The 13873-nt window shown below is 55.3% G+C and overlaps 1 protein-coding gene across 1 annotated transcript; it reads left to right on the forward strand.

The window, feature by feature from the left end:
- The first annotated feature begins 2006 nt into the window (after positions 1 to 2006).
- On the forward strand, positions 2007 to 11221 carry TLE5 (TLE family member 5, transcriptional modulator). The gene is made up of 7 exons (XM_069589487.1): positions 2007 to 3174; positions 4309 to 4406; positions 6642 to 6705; positions 8021 to 8065; positions 8688 to 8750; positions 9974 to 10048; positions 10131 to 11221. The coding sequence occupies exons 1-7, from the start codon at positions 2713 to 2715 to the stop codon at positions 10350 to 10352; spliced, it is 1029 nt and encodes a 342-aa protein (XP_069445588.1). The 5' UTR covers positions 2007 to 2712; the 3' UTR covers positions 10353 to 11221.
- The last annotated feature ends 2652 nt before the right edge of the window (positions 11222 to 13873 follow it).

Here is a 13873-nt window from a genome sequence, read left to right on the forward strand (position 1 = left end):
ACTGGTAAAAACTTAAAACAGGTGGGTTGGTTTATTCATAGTCTGGGTTGCAATTCTGGGCTTTTCCACACACTGAAAGGCCCAGCCCTTACCCCACTGTACTGAGGTGTCTGACCAGCTCCAAGTCTGGTCTGCTAAAATGGTCACCAAACACCTGAATACAGGGAACTGCCTGCCTGGATGCAGGTGGTCTCCCAGGAGAAAGGGCATCTGGTCCCCACAGAGGGTGGGGAGGACTGGCAGCAAGGCTGGTTTCTTGGGCCTGTGACTCAGGCAGCCCTACAGGCCTCTGCCTTCAAAGAAAGGCCTAGGGCTTCCCTGGTGGTTCAGTGGTTAAGAATCTGCCTTGTAATACAGGGGACTACGGTTCAATCCCTGATTGGGGAACTAAGCTCCTACATGCCTCGCGGCACCCACATGACCAGCCCAATGAATGCAGCCAAGTAAACCTTTTTAAAAAAAAAAAAAAGGAAAGGACTTGCACTTAGTTTGATGCTCTGTTGTCACTATCCTGAAATTCCTGATCTTTTCTGAATCAGAGGCCCTGCGTGTTCATTTTGCCCAGAGCCATGAAAACTCTGTAGCCCATTCCCATCTAGGATTCCAATACAATTTGTGGGGTACACATATTCCAGGATGAGGACGGTAAAACTCTGTAGCCCATTCCCATCTAGGATTCCAATACAATTTGTGGGGTACACATATTCCAGGACAAGGACGGTTAGGAACAGAAAACTTTCTATAACTTTTTTTTTTTTATCCATGCCACTCGCTTCCCCAACCATGCCACTTGGTTCCTCAACCAAAGCAGTGGAAGCAACGAGTCCTAACCACTGGACTGCCAGGGTTACTAGTCCAGGAACAGTAAACTTACTAAAAATTTGTGACTTTCCTCTTCCAGCAATGGATTTAAGGAAACCCCACATTTTACTAATTCATCTCTGGTCCCATTGGATCCTACCTTATTTAATATATTGATATTTTTTCATGGTGAATTTTTTGGCATTAATTTTTATTTAAAAAAATATGGTGTTATGGGCTTTCACTGACGTGGCCCAGGTTCAATCCCTGGTCAGACAACTGAGATCCCACAAGCTCCATTGTATAGCCAGGGAAAAAACAAAAAGAACTAACTAAAAATGGTTGGTGATGCACACGGAAGCCTGGCGTGCTGCAGTCCATGGGGTCGCAAAGAGTCGGACATGGCTGAGCGACTGAATTGAATTGAAAACTAAGGAAAGAAATTAAAAATATGATGCTGGGAAAGATTGAAGACAGGAGAAGGGGACAACAGAGGATGAGATGGTTGGATGGCATCAACGAGTCGATAGACATGAGTTTGAGCGAATTCCGGGAGCTGGTGATGAACAGGAAAGCCTGGTGTGCTGCAGTCCATGGGGTTGCAAAGAACTGGACACAACTGAGCAACCAAACTGAAAAAATATGGTGTTAAAGTGCTCTTTTATCTTCAAGTGCTTTAGGGGCAGAAGAGCCTTCAGTTTTGCTTATTCATCTCCACCTAGTCCTAACCCCTCATCTGCCCAGGAAAGGTGACAAGGGTCCAAACTCCATTTTACAGACAGGAAGACTCAAGGCCCAAAGAGGTCAAACTCATCCAGGAGGTAGGTGCACAGTTGATGATGCCGGTGATGGCGACTATTAAAAGCCTGTGTATTTTAGCACTTGCACTGGGTTCACCGTGCATTATTTCAATAGCTTCTTCCAGGTCTGAGTCAGGCCCGGCCCCTCCTCTGCCCACAGCCCTCCAGGGCTCCCACCACTCTTCAGAGTAAAAGCCCACGTCTTCCACACTGCCCACCAGGCCCTGCAGCATCTGTCCCTCCCTATCACCAGCTACAGAAGCTGCGGGGCTCAATACAAAACTAAACTGTGAGGACCCTGTTCAAAAATCATTTAGGAATTTCCAGAGACCACAAGGGCGGATCATTAACCAGAGCACAGCCCTTCTGGGAGCTGGGGCCCTATGTGAATGCATGAAGTTGCTGGCCCTGCCTCCCTGCCCTCATTTCCTCCCAAGCACTCCACCCCCCACCCCGTGCCAGGCAGTGCTGCCTCAGTGCCTTTGCGCTGGCTGACTCTGCCTCCTTGACTAAGCCACTACCCCCATAGCCTGCCAGCTCCTTCTCTCACCTTTGGGTCCTCTTAGAGGCCAAGGAGGCCCTCTGACCTCCCTCTGTTTAAAATCGCACCTTCCGGCCCTCCCTCCTGGTTTGTTTTCCCCATAGGTGTTACCACTGTCTGACCTGCTAGGGATGTGGTTCATGGGTTTGTCTCTATGTCTCATGACATCTCCACCAGGGCCACCAGGGCCTGGACTTTGTATCCCCTCCCACCCCACATCCTGGAGCGGAGCGAGGCTTGGCACACAGTAGGCGCTCCATAAATGTGTGTGGAAGCCATGGCTCCCAGGAGCTCGGTGGTTATCACCACCTCCTTTCTACAGAAGAGGAAATCAAGGCTCAGAAAACATCCCGTGAGCCAAGGTTACAGAGCATGTCCATGGCACGCGTCCGGGTCGCGCCATGACTGCGCCGGAGGTTTCGATGGGGGCAGCAGGGCCCCCCGGCTCTGACACATGAGGAAACCAAGGCCCAGGCGCGGCCGTGCGGGCCACCAGGCCAGCAGGGGCCGCGGCGCGGCGGGGGCGCGCCGGGCCCAAGGTCACCGCGCCGGCCTGCCCGGGGGAGGCGGATGGGTGGGGATCCGCGGGCCTCCCCGGGCGCGCGCCCCCCCCTCGGCGGCGCGCACGGGGCCCGGGAAGCAGAAGCGGCGGCGGCGGCGGCAGCAGCAGGTGGAGCCGGAGCCTCCGCGCAGCCGAGGCCGCGGCCACTGCCGGCGTCGCCGCCATTAGACAATAGGAGCGGCGGCCGGGCGTGCGGGGAGGCGGGCGGCGGGGAGGGGCGGGGAGGGGCGCCGGGCGCGCAGGAAGCGGGGCCCGGGGCGCGCCGGGGCCGGGCGCGCGGGGAGGGGGCGCAGGAAGCGGGCGAGGCCGGGCGCGGGAGGCGGCGGCGGCGGCCCGGGAGCTGCCGATCGGCGCCGGGACAAAGGCGCGGCCGCCGGCGCCCCGAGCAGCCCGAGCCGGGGCGCACAGCCGGGGCGCAGCCCGCGCCCCCCGCCGCGACTGACATGATGTTTCCACAAAGCAGGCATTCGGTAAGCGGGGCCCGCCGGCCCGGCGCCCACCCCATCCGGGCCCGGCAACCCCCAGTTCCTGGCTGGGCCATCCCCCAAGCTCTGGGCCCTGCGTCCCCCCAGGTCCCGGCCCGGCCCCCCCAGTTCCCAGCCGAACCATTCCCTCCCTCAGGTTCGGGCCCTGCACCCCCCCTCAGGTCCAAACTCAGCGCCCCTCTCCAGGTCCAAGCCCTGTGCCCCCAGCTCTAGATCCCAGCCGGGCCGCCCCCACCCCCCAGCTCTCAGCTCGGCATCTCCCCCCCAACTCCTGGGCCCAGTCCCCTCTAGCTCTGGGCCCAGCGCTACTCCCCACCCCCGCCGCCAGCTCCCGGACTCCCTCCCATCCCCCGTAGCTCCCGGCCCCTCTCCCGGCTTCCGGGACCAGAGTACCCCGCTAGGTTCCAAGCCAGGTCCCCTCCAGCTCCCAGCTTAGATCCCCCGACCCCGCGCCAGCCCGGGCCCTGCCCCCAACCCCCCCAAGCCAGGATGGGCCTCGGCGGCCTTGGCCTCAGGCCTAGGGCGCCCCGGAAGCCCCACCAGGCACCTCTAAGGCTGGGGGTGCTTTCGGGGTCCGGGAGTGGGGGGAGACCCAAGGCGCACCCCTCCCGGAAGAGCGCGGCCTGGAGGAAGGGTGCTCAGAATCAGGGGTGCCCCCACTCGGAAATTTCAGGCGGTGAGAGATGCCCCTCCCCCAAGGGGACCAGGCTAGGAAACCTCATTCCCCCCCAACTTGGGGGGGGTCTCTCTAGGACACGTTCTCCTGCCCCCAGAGGCAACTGGGCGCTCAGAGTGCACCCCCTCCCGGCGCTTTGGAGGCGCGGTAGAGGGCGCACCCTGCCCCCCACCAAGGGCGGGCCTTCAGACGCACCCCCACAGCCTGGGGGTGGCGGAGGACGAGAGGGCGCACCCACCCCCCTCGACTCGCTGGGAGAGGCGGGGGCAGGAAGCGAGGGCGGGGGCCGCGCCAGGAGCTGTAAACACGGGCCCGGGAAGTGGGGCGGGTGGGGGGGGGGCGCTGCAGCTGCGCCTGCCGCCGCCTTGGGGCCTCTGTGGCGGGGGAGAGGTGGATGTCTGCCCTGTGGGGTCCTGACCCGGGCCGCCGCCCCCTCCCCACAGGGCTCGTCGCACCTCCCCCAGCAACTCAAATTCACTACTTCGGACTCCTGCGATCGCATCAAAGATGAGTTTCAACTGCTGCAGGCTCAGTACCACAGGTGAGCTGGGGGCTGGTGGTCCCAACTCGGAAGAAGGTGGAGCCCTTGCTCCAGACTGAGGCCTGGAGCGGAGATTGTGGCCTCTGCTTTATATACAGACTCCAAAAAATAGAGGCCTTGAAGGTCTTAGTGGCAGGCGCTGTCTTTACCACTTCAGGGATATGACATTCATTTAGTCTTTAAAACAGTCCCATTTTTGTAGATGAGAAATCTGAGGCATCAAAAATGTCAATAATTTGCCCAGACTCAGTTGTCTGGTTTTAGAGCCCCTCTCCCCACCTCCACACCAATGGATAAAAGACCCCCAGCATCTAGAATTGGTGATTGATTCTCCACCTCCCCAAAGCCCTCCCCCCCCACCCCCGCCCCAAATCTGTAGCCTGGTTTTGGAGAAAGGGTTCCTGCCACCCAGCAGGAAGGTGATTCTCCCTCCAGAATTGAATCTGACATTGCTAAAGGGTTTTGCCATGTGCCTGATCTAAAGAGAAAGGAACTATTTATTTTTCATTTTACATTTGGAAAAACTTAAGCCCAGAGATTTTTTGAGGTTGCACAGCAAGAAAGTAGCAAGATTTAGATCCCATCTCTGGACTGAAGGAAGCAGATCCTCAAGGCTGTGCTGCAGAGTGGTCTTTGCCTGGGAATCAGATGGGGAGTCTATATACCAGTGGGGTTTGGGGCCTCCCTGGATCTATTTACCCACACAGAAGTATTTTTTGAAGGATCCTGGGATTTCTGCAAGAAGAAATTGGAAAGAGTGATATATTTGTTCTTTAGAGGGTACTGCCCATTCTCCCCATTTGCTGAAGAGTGAACATACTTCCTTTTGTTTCGTCTTCCCTGCTGTCCTATCATTGTGCCCATTTCAAAGATCAGGAATCGGAGGTGTAGTTGATTGAAGGTTCTGATCCTGTGATATGGAGGGTTTAGGGGCTTTGCCCAACAGATCTGGCCTCTCTGAGCCTCTCCAGCGGGTCCCCTCTCCCTGCCTGGCCCATGCACACATCACAGTGACCACTGGAGCCGATCCAGTTCTAGAGATGTTGCCAGAGCGCTGTGTGACCTCAGATAGGTCACACCCCATCTCTGAACTTCACAGTCTCTGTTCGCTGGGCTTAGGCTTCCTGGTGTACACTGAGGGCTTCCACTGTGTTGGGGCTGTCCCAGTATCTACCAGTCCCTCAGGAAAGGCCAGAAATGCCGAATTTGGAATGAAATTGCACATGGACATTTTTAAAGAGAATTAGACTAAGTGTGGCTCACCTGTGAACCCAGGTATACAAGTCATGGTCAGTCTGGCAGAACGAAACTCTAAGTCCCCTGGGGTGACCACAAGATGAATGAAATATTTATTGGGTACTTACTGTATGCCAACATGAAGAGCATTTCTGGTCTTAATTCTTCTTGTCCTCACCACCCCACCCCGGAGGCTGGAGCTCAGCAGACTCAGCGACCAAGGCCCGGAGAGGTAGAGGCGTTTGCCCAGAGTCACACAGCATCAGAGTGGCGGGACTGAACTTTGGACCCAGTTTATCTAGTTGAGTTTGTGGCCTCAGCTCTCTACCTGTCACCCTGACACCCCCTTGGGGGCCTTTGAGAAATATCCAAAGCTCATCCTTGCTGGGGCAACCCAAGAGAGGAGGGGGATCACCAGCTCTATTATCCAGTGATAGAAATTTATACCCCTCCCCCAACCATGGAAATCAGAGGTCACAAGATGGGCTGGGGGCCTTTGAAGATTCCTTACTGAATTCAGTCCAGAGCCCTGCCAGTGGGCTCTGGGCCCTTGTAACCTCTCAGCAATGTCTGTTTATTCCTTCTTTGCTGGAGAGTTTTGCCCAGTGGGTGGGAGTATGGCCTTTGAAGCCAGCTTCCTGGCTGTGTGACCTTGAGCCTGTTCACTCAACCTCTCTGAGCATCCATTGCATCATTTTTATGAAGGAGACTGACGTTAACAGCCCTGACCTCGTTGGATTTCACGATAGGAAAAAGTTTCTTTGAATCCCTGTCTGACCTACAGTCAGGATATTTGCTCTGACTTCTGTTTTTATTATTTTCATTGCTTTCTCCACCCCCACATCTTCAAGGTGGGTTTCATCATCCCCAGTTTCCAGCTAAGGCACCTTTGGGTCCCCTTCCCCCCTCTTCTCTCTGACCCCCACCAAAGTTTGGGGCTCCCTTGCACAATGAGGGGGACATCATCCCAGCCCTGGCCCTCCCCCTCTTCTTCTTCAGTCTGAAACTCGAATGTGACAAGCTGGCCAGCGAGAAGTCAGAAATGCAGCGTCATTACGTGATGGTAAGCCAGCCCGGGGGTCTGGTGGGCAGGGCCAGAGGACCCCAGGTCCCCCTCCAGCACTGGCAGCTGCTGTCTGAACCCTGGCCATCTCCTCTGGGATGTGCGAGAAGTCAGGGTCTGCTCTCCGCTCAGCCAGCCCCTGGCCGGGCTGAGTTAATCTTGTTGGCCTGGCTGCCGGCCCAGGCAGTGGCCGAGGTGCCAAGCCACCGGGTTGCGGCCTGGGCCTGCCAGGTCCCTGGCTGTCCTTGGCAGCGGAGGAGCCAGTGGCTGTGAAAGCCAGGAACTGGGGTTAGAGGGGGGTTGTTGATCCCTCCCCTCCCCACCCCCACTGTCTAAGCATCCCAGGCTTAACCCCTCCTAGTCCAAGCTTGGAGGAGGACTCCTGGAGGGCCCCCTTCCCCAGGCAGGAGGCTGACACTCTTTTGAGGTGGGTGGGTGGAAGGGAGGGAGGGGGTGGCACTTCCTTCTTGGGCCTGACATTGGAGACCCTGCCCCTGCACACTGCTGGAATCACTTGCTTCGCTTCATATGCACCAGGTGGTGATTTCTGCATCAAAACCCCTGCCTAAGCCCAGCCCAGAGCCCACTTCCCCCAGGCCATGGGGGAGGCAGAGCTGGACAAGGAACCTCTGGATTCAGAGGGATGGGGCTGGGGCACTCCAGAAGGGTATGCTCCTGTTTGGAGAAAGACTGCATGGAGAAGGAGGCACTGCAGCTGGGGTCCTGATGAATGGATAGGAGCCAGCTGGGCAGAGAAGGGGAGACCACACAAACCTGGCTTTCTCCCCCTATCTTCCCTGGGGGGTGATGGGGAGTCATAGGAAGGTTTAGAGCAGGGGAGGTGCAGGGTCAGATGTGGGGCATGAGGAGGGGGGGCGCTGGCCCCAAAGGCAGACCCAACAGGATTTGTTTATCCTCGATTATTTATACCCAGGAAGACAAACTTCCCTGGAGTCCGGGGCCACCCGCAGACAAGACACATAAAGATAAAAGATTAGGAGCCTTGGAATGTGTGTGTGTGTGTGTGTGTGTGTGTGTGTGTGTGTGTGTGTGTGTAGGGGTTGAGGTCATTATTCCAGAAATGGGGCATTCAGGGCCCCACTGGCGTCCCTAGCATCCTCACCAGGCACCTGGGCCCCAGCTCCAGGTGTGGGTGTCTCCCCGCTTCCGACTCCATCTCTCTCGCCTGCCCTCCCCTCCTCCTACCTCTCTCTTTCTCCCCCTCTTTGTCTCTCTCTGTCACTTCCCCTGTGTCTTTTGTCTCTGGAACCTCACATCCTTCACCCACCCCCATTTCTGTCTCCCCCCTACACAGTACTACGAGATGTCCTATGGCTTGAACATCGAGATGCACAAGCAGGTATGCCCCCTTCCCCCCTCCTCCGCCCCCCCTGCCCCGCCCAGGCAGGTAGGAACCCGCCACCCCTTGGCTGAGAACCAAGACTGCCTTGGTATCCTGTTACCTCCGGAGCCCCCCCACTTCTGTTCTTTCTCAGGCCTCCCTGGGAGGTTGCTCTCCCTGAGGGGGAGGGCAGAGGCTTTCCCAGGACCTGCCACCCTCACTCCATTGTCTCTCTTTTGTGACAGCCCTGGGGGAGGGGGGTGATATGACCTGCCAACCCACCCTCCAAACCCTATCTCAGGTGTGTTAGAGAATTCTGATGCCAGCTGCCCCGACCTCTTCCTCCCTCTCACGGAATGCTCACTACCTGTGAGGCATCGGGCATCTTTCCAGGGCCACCCAGACCCCAAGCCACTGGGCCTGGATTTTGCTCTGTCCTGGGCTCTTAGCTACCCTCAGAGACTCAGCCCCCGGGGCCACTTTTGCTGCTGATCGGGTGCCCATGGGCCTGATGAGTCGATATGATCCTGGGACTTGCCGGCCTCCTCTTGGATTAGACAGAACCACTGGGCTTTCCAGGGCTGGTCTGCACCTGCCCTGGCTGGCTGCTGCCCAGGGCTGAAGTGTCTGTCTGTTCCAGGCTGAAATCGTCAAGAGGCTAAATGGGATATGTGCCCAGGTCCTGCCCTACCTGTCCCAAGAGGTGAGCAGAGCCCCCGGGGGTCTGCTGGGAGGAGATAGACCCTGAACTTCCCTCAGCCCCACCCCTCTGTAGGCATCTGTGTGCCCCAGGGCACACGACTGCCTTCTCTGGACCTCCCAGCCATCAGCCAGTCTGTGCAGGAGAAACCCCAGGGGTGAAGGGAAGGACCTCACCCTGCTGTGGAATTCCCAGCCTGCGTGAGTCATTGCACCGTAAAAACGTCAGCTACATTGCCGAACACTGCACCAAGAATTTTGTTTCTGCCTTTCACCTTCCTGAGATTCGTCTGCCTGGTCCTGCTGGCCGCTGGGTGTACAGGAAGGCACTCTGCACACAGAGGCAGACATACAGACAGACACAGATGCAATAGACAAATGCACAGATGCAAAACATAGACACACAAGCACATGGACACGCAAAGGGTCTATGCACCCAAGTCTTCCTCTTCTGTTTCCTGGGATTCTCGGTGTGAAGCCCACTGTACGCGCACACACACGTCTGGGTCACGTAAGACCCCTCTGCTCTCTGCCAGATTTACCGCTGATAATTCATCATTTCCTTTTTAAACTCTGCTGGTACCTTAGGGTCCCACAGGGGATGATGCCCAGGGACAATTCCAGGAGGACACCATGGAAGCCCCAGAGAAGGAGATTCTTAGGGCCCTGAAAATCTAGCTTTATGGTTTCCTTTCATAGCAGGGGCTCCCTGGTAGCCAAGGCACAAAAGGAGCTTGGCAGATTTTAGCATCTGATAGCCAAAGAGACAAATTTTCAGGGAAAGCTGGGGATTGCCCCGAACCTCGACTCGTACCCCAGCTGTGCCAGAATTCACTGGGCCTTCACAGCTGCAGAGGAAGAGGAGCTTGGGTTAGCAGACCTCAGATCTCTTCCATTAGCAGTCCTGGTCTGAGCTCTTAACAAGCTTTGACTTCTTTGCATGTGGCATTGGTCATAGTCCACGGTTTCCTAAGATTCTGGTACCAAGCCCTTTGGGCCTTCTGTGCATCTCTATGTATCCCATTTTCCAGATGAAGAGACTGAGGCTTTGTGAAAGGAATCACCTGGAGAGAGGGGAGTTTCCTGAGGGGAGAGATGGGAAATCGAGGAGAGGGAGGGCTCTAACAGTGCAGATGGGAGTGGGACTTCTGGGCTCTGTGCCACAAATCCCAACAAGACGGGGTGAATCATCTGTCACCTCTCCATCCCCCACCCCCCACTTTCCAGCACCAGCAGCAGGTCTTGGGAGCCATCGAGAGGGCTAAGCAGGTCACTGCTCCTGAGCTGAACTCCATCATCCGAGTACGTCTGGGGTCTTGTGGGGGGATGGGGGAGGGACAGGTGGGCTCAAGGGGGCTAATGCTCCCCTGTTTGTGTACTGCAGCAGCAGCTCCAAGCCCACCAGCTGTCTCAGCTGCAGGCTCTGGCCCTGCCCCTGACCCCCCTGCCTGTGGGGCTGCAGCCCCCTTCTCTGCCGGCGGTCAGCGCGGGCACCGGCCTCCTCTCTCTGTCAGCGCTGGGCTCCCAGGCCCACCTCTCCAAGGAAGACAAAAACGGGCATGACGGTGACACCCACCAGGAGGACGACGGCGAGAAGTCGGATTAGTGGGCGGCTGGGATGGGGAGGGTGGGGGGTGGGACAGAGGGGAGACAAACACTGAGAGAGAGGAAGGTTCAGCACGCGAGACACAGTGATAGCTTGGGATTGGCCAAACTCTGGTAGTATTTATGTTAGCTGCCTGCTGGGGCTGTCGCCCTGCTTCTGTGCCCTACCCTGGCTTGGCTCCTACCCCTAATTCCTGGCCTCCTCCTCCCCTGTAGACTGAATGGGTCAGTACCCACTCATACCACAGATGAGGCAAGCTGAGGCCTGGAGACATAGGGGAGGCCAGGTCCTAAGGGAGCAAAACCTCAAGAGGTCCAACACCCCCTGCATTTCCCTGATTCACACACATGTAACTGACAGTCTGCCCGCCAGGAGGGGGCCCCCACCCCAGCCTCCCATTCTGGCACTGCATGCAAACACAATGCTAGCTGCCCCTCCCCACCCTGGGCACCCCGCGTCTCCCCCTCCCACCCACTCACCCTCCATGAGTTCCTGATGCCCGCACCCACAAAAGAAAGAGGGGCCACCGACAGCGAGCTTAGCCCCAGGGCAACAGTGGGGCCAGCAACTCAGAACTCCCTTTCTCCCCTTCCCGAATAAAGATGAGGGTACTCAAGTTGTCTTGGTTTTTATTCCCCCCCCCTTTTCCAGTATACTAGCTTGTCTTTTAAGAAAAGGGATATTAAAAAAAGGAAAAAGACAAAAATGTTAAAAAAAAAAAAGCAACACCCACACCTGTGTCTGTATATAGCCTTTTAGACTGTCAGCTTTTGTTGTGTTCAGTCGTTTGATCTCTACGGAGAGAAGTGAAAATGCTGTATCGAGGGTGGGCTTAGCTGTGCCTTTCAAATAAAGACGTGAGAAGGTTGGTTGCTGTGTTTCTGCCTCTGTGTTGTGGGCTGCCCCGCGGTGACTCCCTTCCCAGGGGAGGAGGGGGGCCTCCTTCAAGCCTCAGGCCCCTCCTCTGTTACGGGACTGGATATGAACAGTCCTGAGTCCAGCTTGTAAATATAATTTAGCTCCTGAATGCAGTCCCTAGCCCAGAGATGGTCAGATGGAGGCTCGAGGTCACACAGTAAAGCCTAGGTGTTTGAGGTCTGGTCAGCTGTTTTGACAAGTAGGCAAAAGGACTCAGAAAAGCTAAGGGGTCACTGAGCATAAGTGGTGGGACTGGTTTCTGAGCCTCAGGCCAGATGGTTCCTAAGTGAAATTCTTTACCCTTAAGAGACAGATGTTAAGACCATGAGCAGTCACTGTGCGTGCATTACAGATGGCTTCTTCCAGATCAGAGAACTGATTCCTGGCTGGACCTCAACTCTCCAAGGACCACTTGGAGCCTGCCTTCACGCCCCTGCATCCAAGCTGGACCACCTGGGGAGGGGGAGCCAGGAGGAAAGGTGGTTCCCTAGGGCACCTGGCACTTCAGTCAAGAGAACATCAGTCTCCCCACCCAGGATATAGGGCTGAGGGCAAGGAGCGGGTTGGAGAGTGGGAGCTGTCATTTTGACTTTGCAGTATCTTCCATCTTGCAAGATCTTTGCCAGGGCTTCTTGGCATAGAACTCTCACTCTCAAGGGACTAGGAGCATGAGGAGACCAGGGAATTCTCAACTATCTGCCTGATCCAGTGGCTTTCCAGGTGGCCAAGGGCACAGGGAATGAGGCAAGGGGTAGTGATGGACAGCCAACTTCAGAGAAAATGTCTTCTGTCCCTCAAGAGAAAAAGAAGGTGTAGAGGGGACAGGGGGACCCTCCTGCACCCCACTGCCTCCCCCACTACAGAGAAATCACATGCAAAAATCAATGTAATGAGACCACTCCCTGGTTAACATGTATCCTCATATGTTAATGCAGGTACTTCCCCAGTGATCCAGTGGTTAAGACTCTGTGTTCCCAATGCAGGGGGCCAGGGTTCAATCCTTGGTCGGGAAGCTAGATCCCACATGCTGCAACAACAATAGCAAAAACCCCCAAAACTCATCTCTGTGACTTGGGGAATATAAACTGTTAACATCTGCCTCCAAAAGACTGCTTGGCACCCAGCAATGCCCCTGGACTTCAATGTTAGATCCATGCAACAGGCATGCCACCAGAGTGTTCAGAGCAGCTGTAACAAGTCATTATTGCCCCAAACTGGAAACTACCAGCTGTCCATCAAAGGGCAGAAGGGTAATCTGTGATACCAGCTGCCTATGGAATACTATGCAGTCAGAAAAAGAACCAGAAACCACCTCACTCAACACCTGCAGCACACACACAGAACACTGAAAGAGCCAAGTACAAAAGAGAAGATGCTGTGTGATTCCATTTATATAGAGAACAACAGGTCCAAGTGACCTATATAGTTTCACATGTCATGGGGTTACCCAAGCAGACTTCTACCCATGATGGAAGCTTGGGGGCTGATTACGTGAGTGTATTCATTTTGTGATAAGTGATCAAATGATAATCTGGGCACTCTTCTGGGTGTTCTACTTCACAATTTTTATCTTTTTGCCATGTGGCAGGCAGGATCTAGTTCCCAGGCAGGGGGATCGAATCCCTGCATTAGGAGTATGGAGTCTTAACCACTGGACTGCCAGGTAAATCCCGGCAGGGGGGGTATCTTTTTTTTTTCTCAAAATTTTAAAAAATGTTTCAAAGACTAGATTATCTTTGGCCTCTGTGGCCCTAGCAGAGACATTACTTTGCCGACGAAGGTCCATCTAGTCAAGGCTATGTATGGTTTTTCCTGTGGTCATGTATGGATGTGAGAGTTGGACTGTGAAGAAGGCTGAGTGCCGAAGAATTGGTGCTTTTCAACTGTAGTGTTGGAGAAGACTCTTGCGAGTCCCTTGGACTGCAAGGAGATCCAACCAGTCCATTCTGAAGGAGATCAGCCCTGGGATTTCTTTGGAAGGAATGATTGCTAAAGCTGAAACTCCAGTACTTTGGCCACCTCATGGGAAGAGTTGACTCATTGGAAAAGACTCTGATGCTGGGAGGGATTGGGGGCAGGAGGAGAAGGGGACAACCGAGGATGAGATGGCTGGATGGCATCATGGACTCAATGGACGTGAGTCTGAGTGAACTGCGAGAGATGGTGATGGACAGGGAGGCCTGGTGTGCTGCGATTCATGGGGTCGCAAAGAATCGGACACGACTGAGCGACTGAACTGAACTCTGTGGCCCTAGGAATAAATTCTAGGACCAGGACACCCTGAGGATCTGCTACCCACCATTCTAATTATTCCTCCTCAGCAGGCTAGAGCCAGGTTGAAACATTTTGCCTTTCCTTGAATAGAGACCATTGCACATGCTGTTCTGGAACAGTGACTTCCCCCCCCTCCCTTGGGTTCTAATCCCCCCAAATCCCAAGAAATCATTTTTCTGACCTTTCTTCACAAAGCAAGTTTCCCTGGTACTATGAAAATTTCAACTGGGATGGGAACAACAGCTATTACTAATACATCTCATAATGGTTCTGGACACAGAGTCTCCAGCCTGGGCTTAAATCCTGACTCTTCCTCTCACAGCAAGGTG

The sequence above is a fragment of the Ovis canadensis genome, chromosome 5, assembly GCF_042477335.2.
Source record: "Ovis canadensis isolate MfBH-ARS-UI-01 breed Bighorn chromosome 5, ARS-UI_OviCan_v2, whole genome shotgun sequence".
In the NCBI taxonomy this organism is placed as follows: domain Eukaryota; kingdom Metazoa; phylum Chordata; class Mammalia; order Artiodactyla; family Bovidae; genus Ovis; species Ovis canadensis.